Consider the following 23,508-nt stretch of genomic DNA (forward strand, 5'->3'; position numbering starts at 1 on the left):
TATTTTTTTCTTTTTAAGAAAGCCAGTAACTTTTTAATGATGCCTGATCCTTTCATGCCATACTCTTTCATGCCATCTAAACAAGTTAAAAGCAGCAATATTTATTGCTTGCTTTTGTTGCCCTTATGGAACCATTGTATTTAAAGATCTAACATTATTTTTCTCCCTCTTTTACATGAACAGATTTTTAACTTATTTCAGTACTTTGAGTATGTGCACACATATTATGTGTGTTTACTAAAGCATCAAGATCCTACTTTGGAGGGAATCTTCTGTCGCCTGAAACAACTCCATATACCTGAGAATACCAGCAAATGAGCTCAGTTTGAGTTTCAAATCCAAGGATGATCTGACCCTCTTCACGGGACTTTATTAAAAACTGAAAGACTGAAGAGGCAAAAAGAAGACCTTCTCAATGCCACTTCCCAGAGGCATTTTCAAGCTGAATTAAATGTCAGTGGACTGGAATCAGGAGATCCTGAGCCATGAATTAACCTTCTACCCAGGCGGTCAGTGACAGGACTGCCTACTGCAACATGAAGACACTTGTTCTAAGTGTGCCAGCATGGTTAACTCTGAAAACCACTAAACATTAGGTGTATTACAGATGTGATGATAGGTCAGACCTCTGTCACATAAAAACCCTGAAGAACCCGTCAAGGTTTAATGACTTTTTCCCCACACTCTTGTTATATACAATATAATTTGAGTCCATTATATCATACGAAAGATTACTTGCTATAGAATGACATCAATACGTGTTTGGCAATTACTCAAGATTCTCATGACTTTTTTTTTGTAAGGAAAACCTGCTTCATATTAAATAGCAGGATGTCTTAAACCATATTATAATGAAAGATGGACACAAAATAAACACTTTGCAAGATCAGAAAAAAAAGTTCTTTTTTTACAAGATTATTTTTTTTTTCATTTTTACATTCAGCTTGGTATCTCCTTGCAAAACAATGCAGAAAGCACAAAATACTGAAGGACGTATTGGTTTGCTGAAGACTTGATTCCTTCCTTTAAAAGGCTGAAGTCATATAAATTTCCTCTATTTTTGTGATGGTAATGTTATAAAACTTAAAAAATAAAAAGGGGGGGGGGGGGGAAGGTGGATCTAATACCCAACTCTATTTGAACAGAAAAAAAAAAAAATGACTGTTTACTCATAAAATTTAAATATCACAGAAATGACACAACAGTAATTAAAGTTCTCTCTTTGGTCTCCTCTTGTACCTGGTCATCCAATGGTAATTCACAGAAGCCTGGAATATATTTAGCCCATTCCACCAAGACCAAAAGTTGTTGCTTCATAGATTCACAGACATCACTAATACCAGCAATTTTCTTAGCATTTATGTCAGTGCTTGCACCAGGACTGGAGATTGAGATCTGGACATATTGAAAGAAAAAAATAATAATGTTGAATTTCATATAATTGCATTTATATGACAGGTTAACAGCATATTTAAAAAAAAATGACAGCAGTTATCACATACTCTTGAGACATTCCTTGACTATGTAGACCAATAACTGCCAACAATGAATTATAATTTTTCTCATTATTAGCAGTGTATATTAAAGTATATTTAAAATTACACTATTCATATCATGATACAATATCGTCTTATTCCAAAGCATCATTTTTAAAGATACTAAAGCTTTCTTTTCTTTGTCTATAGATGGGAGAGTTTTGTTTTGCTTTTTTTTGTTGTTGTTGCTTTGTTTTGTTTTGTTGTTGTTGCTTCTTTTTTTCCTCTAAAATGGTTATCATTTACCTCATTTTAGAAAAATGAAAGAGCTCATAGAGGCAATAACATTAAGGGCAAAGAAAAAGAGAGATAAAGAGGGAGGAGAGGAGAGAGGAGAGGAGAGAGGAGAGGAGAGGAGAGGAGAGGGGAGGGGAGGGGAGGGGAGGGGAGGGGAGGGGAGGGGAGGGGAGGGGAGGGGAGGGGAGGGGAGGGGAGGGGAGGAGAGGAGAGGAGAGGAGAGGAGAGGAGAGGAGAGGAGAGGAGAGGAGAGGAGAGGAGAGGAGAGGAGAGGAGAGGAGAGGAGAGGAGAGGAGAGGAGAGGAGAGGAGAGGAGAGGAGAGGAGAGGAGAGGAGAGGAGAGGAGAGGAGAGGAGAGGAGAGGGGAGGGGAGGGGAGGGGAGGGGAGGGGAGGGGAGGGGAGGGGAGGGGAGGGGAGGGGAGGGGAGGGGAATACTGTATGAGACCTATGAATCTGAGTTTCACCTTCCATTTTACTTCAGAAAGCATCCTCAGGAAATCCGGTGATTTGGTTATAGCTGCTGCCCCCACCCCAGTCCCAAGATAAGAAAAGATTGTTTGATTTTTTATATAGTTACAAATTTCAGGATGCTGGATGCTATTTAGGTTGACTCCTACCATATTCCTCTCATTTGCAGATCCATGTTAAATCCCCCATTGGGATCCATGGTAAAATCCCATTTTACTTGGGTGGTCAAAGGGAGTTGCACTTCTGAACTAAAGCCCAGCACTTCCTGCATAATTCAGTAGCCTAAAACCTTGGAAACAGCTTAGACAGTAACGGCAGTTAACCATCTGAACATTACTTCTCAGGGGAATACAGCAGCCAGGCAGGTGAAAAAATCCTCAGACATAATTCAAAGGCTATCATGTAGGAAAAACATTAGAGACATTGTCTCTTTGTAGGCAGACCATTTGTGAAATCCCTGCTGTAATCATGAGTCCATTTCTGGCATCTGTTCTACAAAAACAAAGTTGAAAACACTGAATATCATTCAGGTAAGAACTACCAGTGTCATTCAATCTAGAAAACCCACAGTACAGTAAGAGAACAAAGAAATTCAACATATTTCATTTTTTTTTTCCAGAAAAGTAAGAGGAGTCTTGATCATGATTCAAAAATACCTACACAGAAAAAAAAAGTTTTGATAGCAGGATACTCTCTGATCTACAAGAAAAAGACATATTACTATCCACCAACCAGTTGATGGGAAGGACCACCAAAGAGGGAAAAGAACAGGCAGTTTAAATCATTAGACTTATTGACCCATGAACCTGATACATCTCCATCCTTTAATATCTTTTAATCAAAGTGATGCAACTTTATAAATTATACCTTCTAGGAAAAAATATGGGCCGTGTGCTGAAATTACTTCATGAACTTCTGTTGGGGATTCATAATGAACTCCTAGGTTTGCATTTCTTTACAAGGACATGAAGCTGTGAACTTTCCTTTTTCTATTTCTTCATTGCTTTGACCTGCCCTTCATTTCTGGGGTTCAACATGGGAGTCATCAACTTGATGAACATGACAATATAACACTATATCCCTATCATCCTGAGAAGCATCAGTGACTCATATCTTTACTGATATGAGAATCTACCATGTCCCTTTCGCAATTACATGATCCAGAAAGCTTCTCCTGTCCCTGTGAGAAAAAAATTTTACTTGGACAATTTGCCCTCATGAGGGATATTAGGGGACAAGGCAATTTATTTTCTCCATTTTAATATGAAAATTAAAAAATGGAAGAATGCTATCTTCTTCCTCATTTTCAAAGTTGAAGGACTTAGCCAATTATTTGTGACACTACCACCATTTCCAAGTCTCTTCTCAGGACTGAACTCATCTTACAGACCCATTTGATTGAGGAGAAAAAAGAAAAAAAAAAAAGAAAAAAAAAAAAAAAGGACTTGAAGGATTTCACTTTTCCGTCATATTAATGTCACCTCTTGGTCTTTGAGATGACTTTCATATATATCTTCATATGTGCTTGGCTTATTGGGAGAAATTCTCTTCTACTACAACATACCAAATAAGTATAATACATTCACATGTATGCACAAGGTGATGTTTTAGGACAAGAATCTAACAGCTGAAAAGAAGTTTGTGGCAGAAAAGACTGAGGACATGATTCTGTTTAAGACAGCTCTTATTGCTGAACTGCAGGTGTCTGTTGGAAATGATTAAGGGAGTAACACACACAAAGCACAATAAGCAAGTTCAAAGAATTACTAAGGAGGTAAAAATAGGTATATTTTTCATACTGTATAGTATGAAAGGTAGGAAGGTACATTACGTTCATCTAGTCTGCCAAGACATGCAATATGTGCCAAAGCCTATCACCCAGTAATTCCTGCATCAATTCTTTACAGACAGTTTCACCCTAAGAGAGATGCTGATAAAGGATGAGATTACAAAACATTTGGGGATGTATAAATCATTCAGCATGAAATCATAAAGGTGGCAGTTAAATTCTAAGTTAGTAAGAGGTGCAAGAATGCAGAATCAATGACCATGATTTATCTGAGTTGCAGAAAAGGACTGGAGACTGTTCCAGTCAGTAATTGATTGAACATGAGAAAAAAAAAAAAAAAGAAAATTAAGTTCAGATGAGACAAAGAAAATTTAAAAGCGAGATGTGAATAGACTACAGTTGGAACACTTCTGTTTGCCGTATTTATAATGTTTAAGGATATTAAAAATGGGATTTTCAAAAGAACCTAAGGAAATGAGTGTCCACACCCCTTTGAAATGTAATGGCTTTGGACAAATTTTCCCTAATGTTTCATGAGAAAGCCAGTCTCAAGGATAGATAGATGCCACAAGCTGCCTGAGACAGAAATTGATTTAAAAGCAGTAAGAACCATAAAGCTTTATTAAGAAAGGCGCCTAGGACATATTGTCCTGGACAAAGTAGAATTTTTTTATTGACTTTGCTTTAAGAAGGTATTCTATTGCTGATTCTTTCATTGGGAAGTTGAAGCTGGGTGCATTTTGCAAATAGGAGAAAAAACAATCTTCATTTAACACAATGAGAAACTGAAAGCATTTAACTATTGCATAAATGTTCTTAAAGTTAGGAAATAATTTTATGGTAGATCTCAATACCTGACGGGAGAGTGTCTCAGCTTGTGACAGCGTGCTAATAGATGGAATGTTGCAGCCATCGAAATTGTTTCTTCTTGTACTTATTCTGTCCCGTTCATTTTGTACAGCTGGAAGAAAATAATTGTCTCATTTATTAACTTGTAGACATTACCACACAATATCATTTCAGAGGTTTACTAGATAAGCATAAGAATCAAAAGATATGACATCAAAAAATACTTTCTGCTTTTAGTTCTGTGTAGTGAGGAAAGATGACAATACCTGTTCATGGTCCTTATCCATATAATGATGTTTGCCTGTAAAACTAAATATAACTAATTGCATCGAGACACTGAATTATTAGCATTTTTGTGACTGTCATTATTAAAGTTAAATATATATATATATGTTTCTTCCTTTGAACTTGAACATATTCTGTCATTTTGTTATTTTACCCACTTCAGTAAATGAGGCTTTATGACAATGGTAGAAATTGACATCTCTGGACTGCTGAATAGGTCAAGAGGCACCACCACTGACAAAATCTCTGAGTGAGAGGAAGTCTGAAAGCCCTACTCTTGGTTTTCTGTGAAAAACCCTGAAACAGAATGAATGGCTAACTAAATCCTCTAGTAATGTAATTTGAGGGCTTAAATCTCATGTTCCTCAGTGCAAATGAATTCCTAGCCAGTCTACAGAGCATTAACTAAGTACAAATATATATACAATATATTAAAAAAGCAAGAAAAAAGTTCCAGGAAAGTAAGTTTTGTCTCATGGGGTCCTAAAAAAGCCAGTTAAAAGGACTTTGGATAAGAAATCCTTAATTAGTACATGGAAGGCTCATGAAGCAATAAGGCTTACTTTTGAATTCAAGGAAGAAGAGAAAATAAAACTATCAATCAGATTTTTCTAAAACCCAGACCATGTCCAAGATTAGGCCAAGAAGGAAAAAAAAAAAAAAGAAGAAAAACAACAAAAAAAAGAATTATGCTGAACACATCTTTTCATTGAACAGAATCTTTTCATTGCACAAGGGATCTCATCATCTTTTAAGAGCAGTAGCTTTATTTCCAAAGATATGTTTGCTGTTTTGTGGGAAACAATCTGCATTACAGAATTTAGGAGTAGTACCAAAGGCTTCAATAAAAAAGAAAATAAATAAATAAAAATTCCATACACTGCATAGTTTTCAGGGTTTATCTGAACAATGCACACAGTTTATTCCTGAGGTGTAGTAACTTTTTGCCAAGGACATTCAATGATGGGCCTTTTATTAAGGTCACAATAAGAAATGTTGCGCAGTGATAAACACAAAGTGCTAAATGTTTGTGCAGACGTGAAACAAACAAACAAAAATAACATTTTTTACAAGAATGGAGAATAAACATTCACTTTGGATCTCAGCAGCTTAAGTGCTACATAGTTAAAATAAGGTCAGCAATCAGCAATGATTGGTATTAGAAAAATAGTACGTTATTCTGACAATCACTAGTGAAAGTCACTAGCAGAGCACTTTGACAATCATAGGCAAATGATTCTATTTGCTCTTGTGTATGTATAATTTCTGACAGACTGGATTGTCTGTCTTCCTAAAACCTTTGTTCAGACTCCATCTGCATAAGTGGGAATATTTGCTCAAAGAGGGCTTGTATAGCCTCTACCCGCTGAAGCCCTTTTTCACTTTCACACTGAAAGAGAGATTTGCTGAAAACAAGCTGAGAATACATCATATAAACTATATTACAGTTACAATATAAGATTTAACCTGAAGGCGTACAGAGGTCTAAAACAGAATATGAGTAGTGAAATTTACAGTTTAGTCTTTTCAATTACTTTAGTACCGGGAAGCCGTGAATAAACGTAGCTTGGACACAAGGAAAAATTAAAGTTCTATAGGTAGTGGGATCAGAGGAGGCAGAACAGTGTAAATGAGATTAAAAGTTTTGAATAGGATATATCTTTTTAGTTCATAAACATAAGTCAGCAGCATGCCTTGTGGTGGCATCCGCAAACCATGCACTGGGCTCACCAGTATATGGGAGACATTGGAAAACTGGGAGGTGCCCAGTGGAGGGCTATGGTGATGTAACCCACAGGCCATCCAAGGTGAAGCAGGAAGAGGTGTCTTTGTTTATATAGCAGAGGACCGAGGTGGAGGTGGAGGTGGGGGTCTAATTTCTGTAGAGAGATTCTTCTCAGATGCACAGTGAAAAGACAAGAGGTGATGGGCACTACACTAATTGCAATATAATACATTCCAGTTAGATATTAGGAAGAAAATCTTCATAATGTGGGTGGTCAAGCACTGGGAGAAGTTGCTGAGAGAGCCTGAGAAATCTCCACTACCGGGGACTGTCTAAACCTGGCCAGACAGGGACCTTAGTAACCTGATGCAAGCTAGAAGTTAGCCCTGCTTTAAATGGGGGCCTGGACTTAGAGATGTCCCTTCTGAGGTAAACTGTTCTTTAATTCCAGTTTTTGAATGTCTGTAAAGTTCTGCTTTTTGCAGAAGTTTTACAGCTGCTATGGACTTGAAAGTCTCCCATTTTCTTTTTTTTAGATTGATAATATATACCCAACATGTTACTGATTTTATTAATTAAAATTTCAGAAGATTAAACCATGCTCCACAGAAATTAGCAAACCCATTTCATACATTCTCAGTGCTACTCTATTTAGAATACTCCCATGCAGTTGCAAGGAAAAAATGCTTTTTATCTCATGCCACAACTTGATCACTAGCAAAGAAATACTATGGTAGAAATACACACACAAAATATATATATATATAATAATAATAAAGAAAATAATTCCCTCATATTAGGAAAGCTATGTCTAGACTAAAGCTAATATAGACTACTTACAGTACAAGAGAGCCATGTGCTCACATTGCAGACTGGCCTTCAGGTAGACATACCATGTTACAAATAAAACAGGTTGCAAAGAGTATCACAGCAAACATAAATTTTGTGATGGAAGAACCATTTTAACTGCTTATTTGAACCAGATTAGGATGCTTTTTGCCTCTCCATTATAACTGGCAGTGAAGCAACAGGCCCAACAACCTGGTACAAGAATTCTCTGATATTCTTACTGCCTTTCTCTCGCTATTGCTTTGTAGTGATCAAATCCTTCCACTTCCACAAGAAGATCACTGGGATACCCATGTTTCTTCCGCCATGGAGATGCCTAAATAACAATCTTCCTATAGACACAAATGAGAACCCCAGTGAGGTTAGAAGTCTTTCTGATTATGGACACTCCACTGACAATTACTGCTATTAATCTTATCAGTACTTTTTCTCCCAACCTAACAAAACTTCCTCTCATTTGAATGTTTCAAACATCTAAAATTAAGGGAAAAACAAGTAAATTGGCACTGTAACTTCAGTAAGGTAGAAATCCTAGATATGGATTTTATTATTCAAATTTGGTAAAAAAATAAAAATTTGAACTAAAATCTCATGCTTTGAACTTTTTCAGGCATATATCTCAATGCTTAGAAATTAATAAATTTTGGTGCCAAGATTCATGGATTAAACAGTTTCAGATTCACTTTAAACCTATGATGTTTTCTAATGCCCAAAGTGTTAAAACTTCTTACCCACCTGAAAATTAGATGATGCATATGTCACCTCAGTATAAAAGCAGTTCTCCATCATTCAGGCACTAGAGCAGACTTTTCTATTGAATTATTCTGCTGTGGTTTTTTTTTAATTTTGATTAAATTTTAAAACACATTCAGATTATTTCTCTTGGTATATCAAATAATAAATTATATCAAATGTTACCTTCTTTTTTCATTCCTGCTCGAAAACACTTTTTTAAACGACAGTATCTGCATTGATTCCTTTTGTCCTTGTCAACAACGCATTGTCGATTGAATCTATCAGAGACAAAAAAAAAAGGGTAAATATACAAAGCATTAACAAAGAACCACCTTGATTATGAAAACTAAATAATCTGTCCTGACAGAATAATGTCTATAACCACTTTTCTATATATATTTTTTCCCATTAGCCAGTCTTGAGAGGCATTTCATACCTCCTTATTTTGTATGCATGTGTGTGTGGGTATAAAGTGTGTATTGGAATGGACAAGTGTAAAAACATTTGGAGTTATGTGCATCAATTACACCTCAGTTTACATGTAAAATATGCCAGCAACTGCCTATGGGGGGGGGGGGGGGGGGGAAGAATAGAAAACCTACTAATAGGAAAAAGATGGGACAATGGATGAAAATGTCAACTGTTACAAGCATGGAGGAGCCCATACCTGCAAAACCAGTACCTTTGGCTGGCAAAGTTTACTTTTCCAGGAGATACCAATGAACAAGGTACTTGCTGTGTCATTACAGATGACAACTTAAACAGGAAGAGTGAGGAAAAGAAATTGAATACGACAATAAAATAAAGACATGAGGAAACGCAGAGCATGACACTACAAGAAAGCTTACCTAGCTTTCTCATTCACCATTACAGATAGATGTACTTACAGAGAATGGATATGAGGCATCCCCTCCTCTCCATTTGTTTTTGCCTTTTTGCTGTGCATGTGTTAGATAAATATATATATATGTTTTCCAGAGCTCTACTTGGAGTCAGTTATATCAGCTCTTGTCACACCACTTTGGAAGCATGTCTATGACATATCAGTGTGATCTACCTATAAGGCAGCTACTTCCTTATAAGAATGCTCAGTGTTCAAGGAAGAGTGGAGCAAACATTTCCAGCAACGAGGCTGTAAATAAGTTTTCTTTTACTGATCTGTCTAAACTCACAGAGGACTCCACATATTCTGTGCGTGACTTAAAACTGGCATATTACAGACTTGTGCATGCACAGAGCAATTCCTCAAATATGGTTCACATACCTGCAATATGACAATTTGGGCAGCTAAGCATCCAAAAATTAGGAGACTGCGATTCATACTGACAGGGGGGAGGGGAGTAGAGAGGGGAATGGTCACTAAAAGAAGCGGTGTGTCACCAAAGTGGAAAGATGTGTAGATGTGCTTGAACTGTCTTCAGAAGACTCATAAATCTTAGACTTTCTATTCAGAAACTGCCTTCATAAGGAACAATTTTAAAAGGAAAAATTAAAAAACAGTTAAGAATCACACTTTCCACATTGCTAGTGAAAAGACAATAAAATAATTTTTATTTTTATTTTTTCTTTATTTTCAGGAGATCCCTTTCTGGACATGGTTCTGGTCAACCTGCTCTACGTGTCCCTGGGGGGTTGGACCAGATGACCTCCAGAGGTCATCCAGAGGTCAACCTTGCAACCTTAACCATTCTATGATTCTGTGATGCTTTTTATAACCATATAAAAGTAAGACAGCTCTTTAGTAATACAGTGACATTTTTTTTCTAGTAGAGACAAGAATATAATTCATAGCAAAAAAAAAAAAAAAAAAAAAAAGCTAATATCAGAAAAATCTGCCTGGCTTTGATAATTAAGGTAGGACTTTCAAAAAGTGCTACCTTGACGGTCATTAAATTCCTAGTAACCATTCTTTTTATCATTTAGTTTACAAGTCCTACAGGTAAAAAAATAATAATATATACATATATCAATGAATCTGACTCCCTTATGAGAAATTAAACATTCATTTAACATGTTGTTTTTACAAGCATGTATGGTGTTACAGAAATTTCACCTCAGAGAAGCCATGTATAGATAGTCCAATTCAGTAGTCTTGAGTGGAAGTTTTTTTTTTTCTTCCAGATTTTGAGAATATATCATCACTTACACACTCCATTAAAATGTTTAGAATTCCTTCAGATAAAGCTGAAATACTTCTAAATAGTTCTAAAAATTCTGAAAAAGTCTGAAGTAATTTTTGGTACATTCATTAATTTGATGCATCTAGAGGAACTTTTTAAATACCTGCATGTATAAACATGATTTTTCCGTATACTTCGTCTGAAGAATCCCTTGCATCCATCACAACTGGAAGCACCATAATGTTTTCCGGTTGCTCGGTCTCCACATATTGCACAGAGACTGCTGACTCCACTGTCAACAGTATTCATGTTGAGAGCTTCACCTGAACTATCTGAGGAAAGGCAAGAACAGCATATGTAGTTATGGACAAGACTTTCAACAACGACCCCATGACCAATTTATACCTAAATTGAGGGATTTTCGGGTCTTTTCTCTTTTAATTGACACTTACTATTTATTTACCACAGTATATGTATCTGGTTGTCATTCTGATGAACACTTCCAAATTGATAGAGTCAGGTTAGCAGAATTTATGAAGCTCACAACAGAAATAATTTTATTCCAAACTCTATCCAATTGAAAGGGGTTAACAATTGAAGCGTAACTTTGTATGTATAATTACATATATATTCTAACTAACATGATGAGTAACTTTGACATTGATCAGCGTTGCCTACTTAGCTGGCGAAGATATCATATACCACGTCTCATAGTCACAAGTTATTGCCAGCTCCTATAATATAAAGAAACAATTGCATAAATGACATTAAAAAAAAAAAAAGTTTTTGCATAATAAATGATAAAATGCATGCTAAGATGACTTGGTTTTACTTCCTTGAACAAATTACCCAAAGGAAGACTTGTGTAGACTTCATAGTTGCATGAGAGATTATCTACATATGATTAACATTTAGTCACTGAATGTGGTAAACAATAATGAAGAAATTTACCTTAAATCAGAATAGTCATATTTATTCTCTTTTGAGTCACAAGGTTTAACAGACATGTTTTCTGAGTATGTTTCTGGTCTTATGAAAACTGTTTGCAGTATGTCTTTAACATTTGTAGTTATTCAGTCAGAGAGGAAAGAGTTTCACAATACTTAGATATTCAAGCCTGCATTAAAAACTCAAGTACATCAGATCATGAAGAATGGACAGGTTGAAAAGTAAAACTATTGATATTGATAAATATCATTAGTCATGTCATAGTGGATCCATCTGAAATGTATTCTGCAAACATATAATTTTGCTTGTGTCCCAAGGATCTTAAAATTTAAATAGAATTCTTTAGACAAAGAGAGAAGCAGCACCAACTTTTCCTGCTTTACAGATATATGGTTGATAAGAATCAGATTATAAAATGCTCATAAAAAAAATAAAAAAGTAAATAATTCAGTTATGTGAAGAACTTATTTTAAAATTGGGTTTGTTATGACTGGAAAATTATTTTTAAAATGGTTTACAGAATAATTTAGCTGGAGAAATATAAAAGCTTTTTTTGCGAATTATAATATATATATAGTATATGTAGTACATATATGTATATGTTTATACAGAATAAAAATACAATATTTAACTTTAAATATTTCAAAGCAATATAAGTTGTATCTCTTTGTGTGTGCATGTATATGTGCATATATATACACATATAGACAAATACACATATATATAAAGAGAGATATGTAGATACTTGTTTTCCTTGTTATTATTCTGAAACAAAATATCTGTGAAATTGACCTGATTTTGTAAAGTTCTCTGATTTCAATAGAACTGCATAATCTATCTGAATGTGGACAGTTAACTTTCTCTGAACAGTTCTAATTAATTAAATTTCAAAAATACACATATGAAAGTTCAGAAGAGACATTCTGTTCCAGACTAGCACAGTAGCTTGAAGTCAATCTTTTTGATAAATTCTATCATAAAGCACATAAGCTAAGTTCAAAGCAAATGCTAAACAGAAAAGGACTACATTTAATAACTAATAACTGTCAAACTAATCATTTACAGTGAATAATTTAACTAACTGTATCACCAACACATAATGCAATACAGCATAACCCTAATCTCCCTAATCTGCTTTCCCATTCTATGTAACATTAACAGATCTGAAGGGTGCAATTCAGCAAAACACAAATGACCAATGAAATCACCCATATTGAAAGAAAAATCAGATAAATCATCTAAAAGTTACATAATCATTGTTGATAGCTTCAAAATCATTTTGGCAGTGAAGCTCTGTTTTTCTTCCTAAATCAATAACCAAATCTACTTTTCTGTTTACTAAGCTGGCTGTAAAGTAATACCAGAAATTCAAATAAAACTTCAAGCTCAACAACAAAAACTAACTTGGGCTCTCTATGGCAGGAATTTATATATGTAGGAAATGCAGGTGCTGAATATTTCCTGTAAATCACTAAATATTTGTTCTGCCTTTTAATACATATTATATTTCATGTATATTATATACACTATAATATATATACTATATCTATGAATTATGCTTTATTATACAGCTAAAACAAATTTTGAAATACATTAGAAGATTTGGAAAGTCATTTTAGTTTAGTTTAGTTTAATTCACCTGACACTTTTCTTCACTTTAATAGTCTGAAATTTCCTATTTTTCTGGTCAGTGCTAAAAGATGGCAGAATTAAATGGTGTGCTTCCTATTTCAAGCATAACTGACTGGTTCGATTTCTAAAAAAAATATTGCATTAAAAAATTCCACCTGAAGTAAAATGCTACATTAGCCAAATGCCAATAGGTTTTCTCAGCTAAACTGTACCCTCTAGAAAGCCAACATGATTTAAAATAATCACTATCATTCGCATATACACATATCTAGATTAACATTTAAATAAGTAAAATATTAGTCCAATAATTAGAAATTAGGCATCAGGAAGTAGTAGGGTGTTTTTTTTTGTTTGTTTGTTTGTTTGTTTTTCACAAGCCTCTGGATAATTTTGTCCTGTCCTTATGAATGTTATATACAAAATATACTTTCATGTCCAAATCGTCAATACTAGTTATTCATTTGTCCTACAGTAAATAAAACAACTGCTGAATACACCATTTTCTTCCTTTGATTAACTGACTGATGACAGTACAGTTCAGTTAGTTTATTACATATAACCTCCCTTTTATTTTCCTTAATGTTAAAGAATTATAACATTATTAACTTAGAGTTAGCGATGAAGTGTAAAACAGCAGATCTGTAGTTTGAAAACAACTCCCAAAAGCTCCATTATTAAAACTTTTAGCTAACACCCTATAACATTACTAAACTTCACTTTTTCTGCTAACTGGCTTGATTTTGCATCATGGAACAGAACTCACCATTGCCATTATACAGAATCTGCATAGTTTCGAACTCCAGCGCAGTATATGTTGGATCTAAAACTTCACTGTAGTTTGCCATTTCCATGTCTAATATTGGTTCCGAGAGCCTCATCATTGAGTGCAAAAACAGTGAAAAAGCTGCTCAAATGTACAACCTTTCCATTCTGTTTCACAGTGATTGATAATCCAAAGTTAACTATAACCGTGTCTCTTGCGTGCTGCAATGGGAGGAGCTGGAAAACTGCTTCTGCATGCTATATTCTGTCTGCATTTTTTTTTCTTTTATGATACAGTGCAACCCTTCTGATAATCTTGGAATGCTTTACGGAATAACCTTATCAGGAGTTGCACTAACTCCAGTTCTTCCATGAACCCAAGTACATCCAGGAAGCTTCCTATCTCCTATGACCTTCTACACATTTTGTTGTTGATTTGTAGTGTAAAAGGTCCTAAACAAACTACTCTTGCTCTGTGTAAAGAGACCATAGGATTATATGCCATTTTGCTCTCTCTCTTCTCAACAGTAAAGAAGTGTGATACGATTATGGACTATCCTCAAGCCCCATATATTTATCATTATTTAAAAGACAGATACCTATTTCTACACTTGTTATTTATTTTTTATATATCAACAATATTTATTTATTATTAACAGTGACAACAAGCAGCTGTGTAGGTACACTTAACCAAGACCTCAAGCAACACAAATGCTACAGCAAGAAAGGAAACCTTAGAGATTCCCTCCATAACATCCTGTGTTGTTGTAATGGCAGCAGTGGATCTTGCACAATCTCAAGATATAATGACAGCATGTTGTTTTCAAGTAACATTCAGAGACATAAGAAAAAATATAATTCACCTTCTCTAAAAAGAAGGCAGAGATTTTAGGTAGGTCCACTGCTCATCAGCTGGTGCACATGGCATGTACAAATCCAGTTAACCTTCCTCCCCCCCCCCCCCCCCCCCCCCCAAAAAAAGTTACTTGAGTATCTGTTGGAAAGCTAAATTTCACTTGCTAATTAGGTACTAATTAAATTCTGGATAGCAAAATGTCAAATGTTTTGCTTCCCAAGTAATTCTATACAGAGAACTACCCTTTACACTGCAGAACAGTTACATTAAAGATTATGTATATAGGAAAACTTCCAGGTTGCTTAACTAACAAGGGCAAATAACTATACATACAGCACTGAAGCGCTTATTTGAATGGAAAGAGTGCCTGCAGTTGTTGTGCACTGTAAGTAGCTACAAAATGGCATCATAAAATAATTCCTTGACAAAAAACAAAACAAAAAAAAAAAGACAGCAATCAACAACAGGCAAACTATCAATGAAAAATGGACATTCTCAGAAGACAACCTAAAAAAAAAAAAAGAGTTTCAAAATTCATCCTTCTAAATTCCCAGTCCTCATTATTACATGAGGCACAAATCGTCCTGTTTCCTTGTGGACACCCAGTGGATCCCAACAGACACCACTGGCATAATTATGACAACAAGATTCTTAAAGAAGTGGCTATCCCAAAGTCATCCCCAAATTGAAGAGCATTTGTGATCACGTTCCTGATTGCACAAATTCTCTGCAAATTTTGGAGGGTGATCGTGGGGGCTATCCTTTTCAACCTACTGCTGTACTTCCTATACACTGCAGAAAATAAATAATAGTTGGCAAATCTATAAGATATTCAGCATTATGTTAAACAATTTCATGTCTACAAACATGAAATTCTATTCAGAAAGTGCCATTTCACAGAACTTCTAGTGTACAGTTTCACTATCTTTGATTCTAACTACTATTTTTTCCCTATTTTTAAAGCATATTAAGTATCTTTGCAAATTTGAATCGATGAAAAGCAATTTTTTTTATTGAACTCCCTTATTTGTTTAGGAAGTCACAGTAGTTTCATCATGAGATAGACTCCTATTACACTCCAATGGTTCAGCTTGAAGTTTCTTCAATAGCAGAATTTGTTGCAATGCACTATTTGCTACAAAACTATTTACTAGTTATATGGCTGATTCATTGCATTAAATATGCTATCTAAAATAATATACTAGTTTTTCATGTTAACCAGAATTATCTTTTGTTCCTTAGATTTTCCTTAATTCCTTGATAAAATTTTCAATTAATTATCTCTGGCTTTTTCATACCAAGACTGTATGTTGCTCAAACACAAATATTTTTATATCATTTTATATAAAATATCTTTTTATACAATTTTATATACCTTAATATAACATAAACGAGCTGTGTTTTATTTCAAAACTCCAAATCCAAAAGCAGTTTGGCATACAAATAACTTTAAAATAAGAAAATGAATGTAAAATGGAAGATATCACAAATGACATGATCAATTCCTGCTATTCCCTCCACTGTTAATAGAACTTCTTCAATGCTGCCAAAACAGGCCCCTCAGTGACTACTAAAGAGAGGGAATTAATTGACCCTTAGTGCTTCTGTAATATAAAAACTAATTTCAACTGATTTTTTTGATATGGAAAAATGTACATGATAGGAAAGCTGTTCTTTATACCATTTTCATGTTCTTTATACTTCATGTTTTGCTAAGGAAATTACTTACAGTCAAATCTTAAATTCATAAAAAATCCGCATTCATGGGGATTTTTGGCATCATGAACAATTAATGTATACTAAATGACTAGTCTAAAATATTAACGTTTTCTTTCTGTCTTAAGTAGATCACAATGCTGTCCCAGAACTAGAGCAGTTGAGGAGGGAAGTCAATGAACAGCTTTTGGTCCTGTCAGTCCAGACTTTATAAAGTTCATTAGCATTCAAATCCACATACAGCAGTATTCTTTTCATATTAGACACTTCCATTGTTTTTCAAACTCTTTGTGACCTTGCAGCTTGTAGTATATGTTCTTTCAAATTCTAAGTCATCTACTGCTGACAGCCAAGAAATATTAGCCTTAGATAAGCAGATATTTTAAAATTGTATAGACTGCAAAACAGTCCTTTCAGATAAGTGATACTGCAAACTTGAGTAAGAAATTATATTTCAAAATTAATTTTGCAGTAATTCTAAAGAAGTAGAAAGCTGCATAATATTTTCTTCGTATGGTTTTGTTAGTTTTTTTTTTCTTTACATCTGACCTCACAGTCACATACAGAAAGCATTCCTATCTTATCTTTAGGACTATTAACCCTGTTAATTGTTCAGCTCTCCATATTAAATGTAATCATTCTTTCTGATTGTGGTATAAAATAGAACACAAGCTAATAAAATCAAGGTTATTTCCATAAAAGTCTTCATGAAAATAAAAACAAATCTCAGGTCATTATAATTGAATTATTTTTTTTTATAAGTAGCAATACATCCTTTTATTATTCTAGCTTAGTAAGAAATGTGGGTGACTATAATAAGGTCTTTATTTAAATGTATGTTTTTCTATTTCCCATGTGTTCTGAAAAAGGAACACATCTTCACAGTACCTCTTTGTTTTGCAAGTACAGTGAGTTCTAGTAGACATCCTACTTATGTCAATAAGTTGGCATGCTTATTCTGTATGTTAATAACACGTTTTGAAATGTCTTTTCTCCCATTTTCTGGTACGCAGGGAGCCTGTGTAACAAAGCCTAATGAAATCGTATGAACTTATGCCATAATATCACCTTGCAACAGTCAACTTAGCCAAAGATCTCCAAGTCAGAGAGTTTATTTGCTAAAAGCTTGATATGCGGGAAGCTGATCACAAATTTCCTCACACCAGCGGAGAATTTCACCTTTGGTTCATAAACATATACCTCCATATCCTAGCAGAGACTGAGTGTCCCTCTCCTGTAACGCACCCTCAACACCAGGTATCTTCACAAGGAGGCTGCATCAGCTCTGCCGCCACCCACCCCAAAGTATTTCATAAATGATCCATGAGCAATGGCTGGGAAATGTTTGCTTGTATTCTATTACACATAAAATGATTAGAGTGTTTGATATGAAAATATCTGTAATGCTGCAGTATCACTATGTGTGATACAGATGATGTTTTTATTTTATGAAAACAAAAATGTCAAAGGTGAATCACATCCAAAAAAGACTGATAAATCTAAATGTGTTATTACCCAGTTTCTTGGACTTCTTGGAACATAAATTATCTCTTGTGCTTAAAACCTAAATATCATGATGGAAACATGGCTACAGTCCTCTACAGTTCTAAAACAGTACAAGTCTCTAACATAGTGGTGTCTTACCCCCCCCCCCCCCCAAATAAACAACAACATAGTTCCAAACCACAAAAAGAACAACATTGTTATCTCAAAGAGATAGTTAAGGTTAATGGAATTTTCAGAACAATTTGTGAATCATGAGAGTAAATGCACAGCACAACTGCTTCCAGTAAGCTGATCAAAGGCACCATCGCACTTCTGAAACACCGCATCAACTACCTGCTTTACCAAGTAAATTTCTAGCACTTAGAGGCTTCTGTGTCTTTTTCATTTTGCATCTCCATTTTCACTGTGTCCTGAAAGAACAGTTGCTAAATAAAATACTGGAAAAGTGAAATGAGAACCAGAACTGAATAGCAGGTTTTCATGACACACGTATTAAGCAAGGTAGTAAGATTAGCTGCAACAAATCATGCCAGGTGAACCATCAGTACAAATCTTTCTGGGAAATCTAGGCTAAGCCTGTTTCTATTACACACATTTTTAGACACTTAGACCAGCCCAGGCATTCTATAAAAATGAGATACTTACACGTACTGAATCTGCCTCTTTTTTCACTTGAATTGGTTATTCATTACATTGAGCTCCATCATACAGCTAAAATACACAGCCTTCTTTAATAAGTTACAATGAGGGTTGTGGGGTTTTGTTTTGTTTGTTTGTGTGTTTTTTTTGTTTGTTTGTTTTCATTCTGGAGTAACAGGAAAGAGACAATTACTGTGAGGTGTGAACTGTCTTTATGTTTTTAGCTTCATAAAGTATCCATCTAATGCAACAATCACCTACTTCAACAGCCATGAATATGAATACACAGAGAAAATAAAGAATATGCCTGGCTTCTGACTTGTCAAATACTATGGACCCACACTATTTAGTATGTTTTGCAAGCTGGAAATATTGCCCAAACAGTTATGAGAATGTCAGTCACTAGTCTACATCAGAGTTTCTAAGGTCAGTTGCTGATTTAATATTCCAAATTCTATGAAGTGCAATTTACAATTTTAATCTTGCATCCACTAGGGGCTTGTCTGCACTTAAGGGGGGATATCAAAGGAATATGAAAGCTGTAAAATATTTTAAGCCTGATAAATTGGTACTGAAGCATTTGAAGATAATTTACACTAGGTGAGGATATAGTCCACTTTCAGATCCTCTCACCATATTCCAAATATCGTCCTCTGCAGCTTATTCTAAAAGATAAATTATTTATTCATTCTGGGCCCTGCAGCACAAGAAGGACATGGAAGTATTAGAATGAGTCCAGCGGAGGGCCACAGAGATGATCAAGGGGCTGGAGCACCTCTCCTATGAAGGGAGGCTGAGAGAGTTAGGGTTGTTCAGCCTGGAGAGGAGAAGGCTCTAGGGAGACCTTACAACAATCTTTCAGTACCTATAGGGGGTCTACAGAAAATCTGGGGAGGGACTCTTTGTCAGGGAGTGTTGTGATAGGACAAGGAGTAATGGCTTTAAACTAAAAGAGGGGAGATTTAGATGAGAGGTTAGGAAGAAATTCCTTACTCCGAAGGTGGTGAGGCACTGGAATAGGTTGCCCAGAGAAGCTGTGGTTCTCCCATCCCTGGAAGTGTTCAAGGCCAAGTTGGATGGGGCTTTGAGCAACCTGGTCTAGTGGAAGGTGTCCCTGCCCATGGAAGGGAGGTTGGAATTAGATGGTCTTTAAGGTCACTTCCAACCCAAACCATTCAGGGATTCTATTCCTCTTATATTCCACATTGTCATTGAGGAGATATGCTACTAGCATAGCAACACTAATATAATGCAGCCATATGCAAAGCGAAGACATTATACCCACTGTGTAAGGTCAAGGTAAACAAAAGTATTTGGTTTATCTGATTTTATTTATCACATACACATGCTCACATACATCAGTCTGCAGAATACTGGAGTGTCTAGAATAGAATCTCTCAAAGTAGAAAACATTTCAGATCAGAAACACTTAGTAGCTCTCTTTAAGAGAAAGGCATGTTCTGAGGATGATTCTCATGTTGGAAGTACCTGCTTTCTGCACGGACCAAAATTATTGAGATAATATCTTATGGGTTTTCCCAATGTGCTCTGCTATTTTTTGTCAACAATCTAGCAAGAAGAGTGGTGTTCCTGTGCCTGGTGGTCCTGCAGCTGCACCTGCCAGCCCTTGAACGAATACCAGATTCAGGAGGATTTTTGCTATTATTATTTCACTTCTTCATTATCCTCATGTTGCAATGAATTTCTTCAAGCAACAAGAGCTGGATTGAACCTAAAATAATTGAATGTCAGCAACTAAAACTTACAAACTTTCTTCTGAGATTACTCGGCTTCCATTTTAGCATAGTTTTGGACGGCCTTCCACCAAATAATAACACTGTTGAAGAGCTAAAATTGCCCAGGAAAAGTCATCTCATAGCCTAGAAGTCACATACGGACCACTGAATATAAGCCACCACAAAATGTCAGCTAGCTGCTGTGCAACCACTGGTGGAGAGCAGTGTGTCTGTGTGAAGGAGAATCTGAGGTCCTGATAGTGCCTCTTGAAGAAGCACCCTTCTAAGGGAAGATTTAGAGGGACAGCTAATGGTGAAGTGGAAGCCTGATGACAGTCATGACATAGTGTTCCAGGTTAGGAGATTAGGGGTTAGGAAGTGAAGACCGAGGACACAAAGTAGTTACATTTCCTTATCTAGCAGTTCCAGGAGACATTTGGACACAGTAGACCTTGAGACACATGTAGATTCCAAATGTTATGCAGATTTAAAATCTCAGTTTATGTAATATACACATGTATATGTGTATGTATACATACACATGAATTTATTTTCAGTGTTTTTCTAACAGTTGGATTTGGCTCCTGAATTATTATTGAGCATAGCTATAAAAATGTATTTGGCAGGGGAAAGCTTTCTATTTTGTCCTAGAAAGTCTCATTTGAGAGTTTTAACCTAAATGTTGGATCCTAGTAATTCTTGATGTTATATTGTCTGCATGCAGATTTTCTTCATAAGGTAGTAGTAAATCTGAATTTTGCCACTTCAATCCATTCCTGTGTTTGCTTTGTGTCCAGATTAACAGCAAATTTGCTAACCCTATCTGGTGTTAGCAGGCAGTATTAGATAATTGTACTTTTTCATGGGGAGGAAGGATAAAAAATAGGATACTTTTCCTTTTTACATAGCAACAAATAAGGCTTACTGTTAGGTATGTGGATTACTGTTAGGTAGACTTTAGTATTTAATATTTCTATTTTAACTGAGTATTCTTCAGTTCATTTTATTCTTGAATACTCAGAATAGCCATGAAGTTTTGCCAGTTTAGAGGGCTTAAAGAATTTTTGTAGCATACATTTTTGTGGTGAGATTTGCTGAGTTACTGTTAAATGACTGAAGTCTCTTGTTAATTATTTGCTTAGATCAGGTAACTTATTATTTTCTGATACACATAGGAAAATTAATCAGAGACTTGTCTTGAAGAGCAGAATGAACTGAGAAGAAAAGAGGAAAGAATTCAGGCATAAGATAAAAGCAAAACATCATGATATTGATAAGCAAGATTAAACATTCTTGTTCAGTCACCCTCAGGTGATTAGTAATTTCTTAACGAGCCTCCTTGGCAGGTTTTTATTCAAACTTACTCATAAAAAAAAATGTTTTACATAGCCATTTATAGAGCTTATAATTTATCCATGTTTACCTTGATAAATACCATATAATGATACATATTTTTATTTTTTTCTCCATAAACACCCTTGTCTTTGTAATATACAATACGAGTTCAAAAAAAAAAAAAAAAAGGTTAACCAATATCCAGGCAAGGTTTGTTTTGTTTTGCTTTTAAGCTTGCCTAGAATCTTTCTTTTCTGACAAATTAATTACAGCAAGTCTTCTATATTCTATCCCTTGCTGAATAGGTAATATATTCTACATAATGTTTCAGGACAAACTCAGTAAACTTCTGCCCATGTTAGTGACTATATAACTCTCAGTCCTACATAAAAAAAACTACTTAAATAACTGGATAGTCAGACAAGTCCCATTATTTTCAGTTACTCTATCTAAAATTAAAATTTTTAACTAGAGTCTGAACTGACTCATCACATTCCTGCAGAGAGAACCTCATGTCAACACACTTGGCCTAACTCTTCCAAGCCACTGGCATAGTTATGCTTAGCTTGACAACTTCTCTCATTTTTATTGTTACAAAAATCAGTTAATGAAAAGTTCAGAGTGTGTTAAAGACTACGAGGTTAAACTGAAAGTACTGCAAAGGGACAGAAAATTCAAAATACTACATGAAGGTACAACAGGAAAGAAGAAAGGCATATGTTTTGTTTCAATGATATTTTGGATCAGCTTTTTAAAGTATCAAAATAACTCAGTTTTATGCACCAAATAAATATTAAGATTTTTAAAACAACTAATCTCCTGTGGAGGCCTGCATGTAAATACCCTGACTTTCAAAAGGATACTTCTCCTTGTGAGAACAATAATATATGATAGTATTGAATACTGGTGAAAATCTAGCTTGCAAAATGTGTCAAAACCAACAATCCAAAGCTTCTAAAAATCCTAAACTGGGCCCATAAAACCATTATGCTGGCTTATAAACCAAGAAATTTCACAATGAAATGGTTACATTATTTTCCTTAAGAGAACAAAGCCACTCTTGGTTTCAGCACATACATAATGACAACAGTGTCTCCTTGAAAATACAAACCTGGCTTTCCTAAGAGTTGGGAAGGCCCTGGACACAATATATTTAAGGGCAGAAGCATCTGCATTGTGCATTCAGTACACTCACATCCCAATGTGCATAAAATAGAATTATCTGGGGAAGGAAATTAAGTGTATTCTTTGCTGTAAACATAGAGATATCAGCTCTGCAATTGGCCAATGTTTAACTCTTGATTTCTAAGTCATTCTCAGTGTGTTCCCAGGTAGGAATAAAACATTAACTCTCATTACTTCTAAGAGATACAAATAAAAGTATTCCCAACAGAATTTTGACAGCAATTTTAATAAGATCAAAATGAGCAAAATTCTCTTTTAGAGAGCTGATGATTAATATTCGAGAGCTAAAATGGATTTATCTGTCTGATGAACAAGCCAGAACACTGATCAAGATGAGCAGGAAAAATTCATTGGTATTGGTAGGGAAGCAGTGCTGCAAAGCACTTCAGCTTATCCTTATGTCCAGGTAAGAGGAAACTAAGAAATAGTCATAGGTGCAGTTATGACCAAAACCACAATGCAAGTCATCAAGATCAATCTATATGTAACTACAATAATGTAGGTTACGTGATCAATTCTGTGTTAAATTTTATAGATAACTCTTGTGTCTGTGTGGTTTTTTAGACATCAGCTATATTCATATGGTCATATTCCTTGTT

General features: G+C 35.1%; 1 protein-coding gene across 2 annotated transcripts in view; it reads right to left on the bottom strand.

The window, feature by feature from the left end:
- The window catches only part of HNF4G (hepatocyte nuclear factor 4 gamma), a 68,553-nt gene that overhangs the window by 11,297 nt on the left and 33,748 nt on the right, over positions 1-23,508 (bottom strand). The window contains exons 1-5 of one of the 2 annotated variants that reach the window (XM_083821814.1): positions 13,938-14,121; positions 10,758-10,926; positions 8,658-8,752; positions 4,885-4,991; positions 1,240-1,395 (exon numbers count right to left, since the gene is read on the bottom strand). In XM_083821814.1, the coding sequence (XP_083677940.1) occupies positions 1,240-1,395; positions 4,885-4,991; positions 8,658-8,752; positions 10,758-10,926; positions 13,938-14,055 (645 nt within the window). In that variant the 5' untranslated portion in view covers positions 14,056-14,121. Of the gene's footprint in view, positions 1-1,239; positions 1,396-4,884; positions 4,992-8,657; positions 8,753-10,757; positions 10,927-13,937; positions 14,122-23,508 lie in introns of those variants that run through there. The other variant, XM_083821815.1, reaches the window with a different exon arrangement.

The sequence above is a fragment of the Anser anser genome, assembly GCF_964211835.1.
Source record: "Anser anser genome assembly, chromosome: 2".
Taxonomy (NCBI): Eukaryota; Metazoa; Chordata; class Aves; order Anseriformes; family Anatidae; genus Anser; species Anser anser.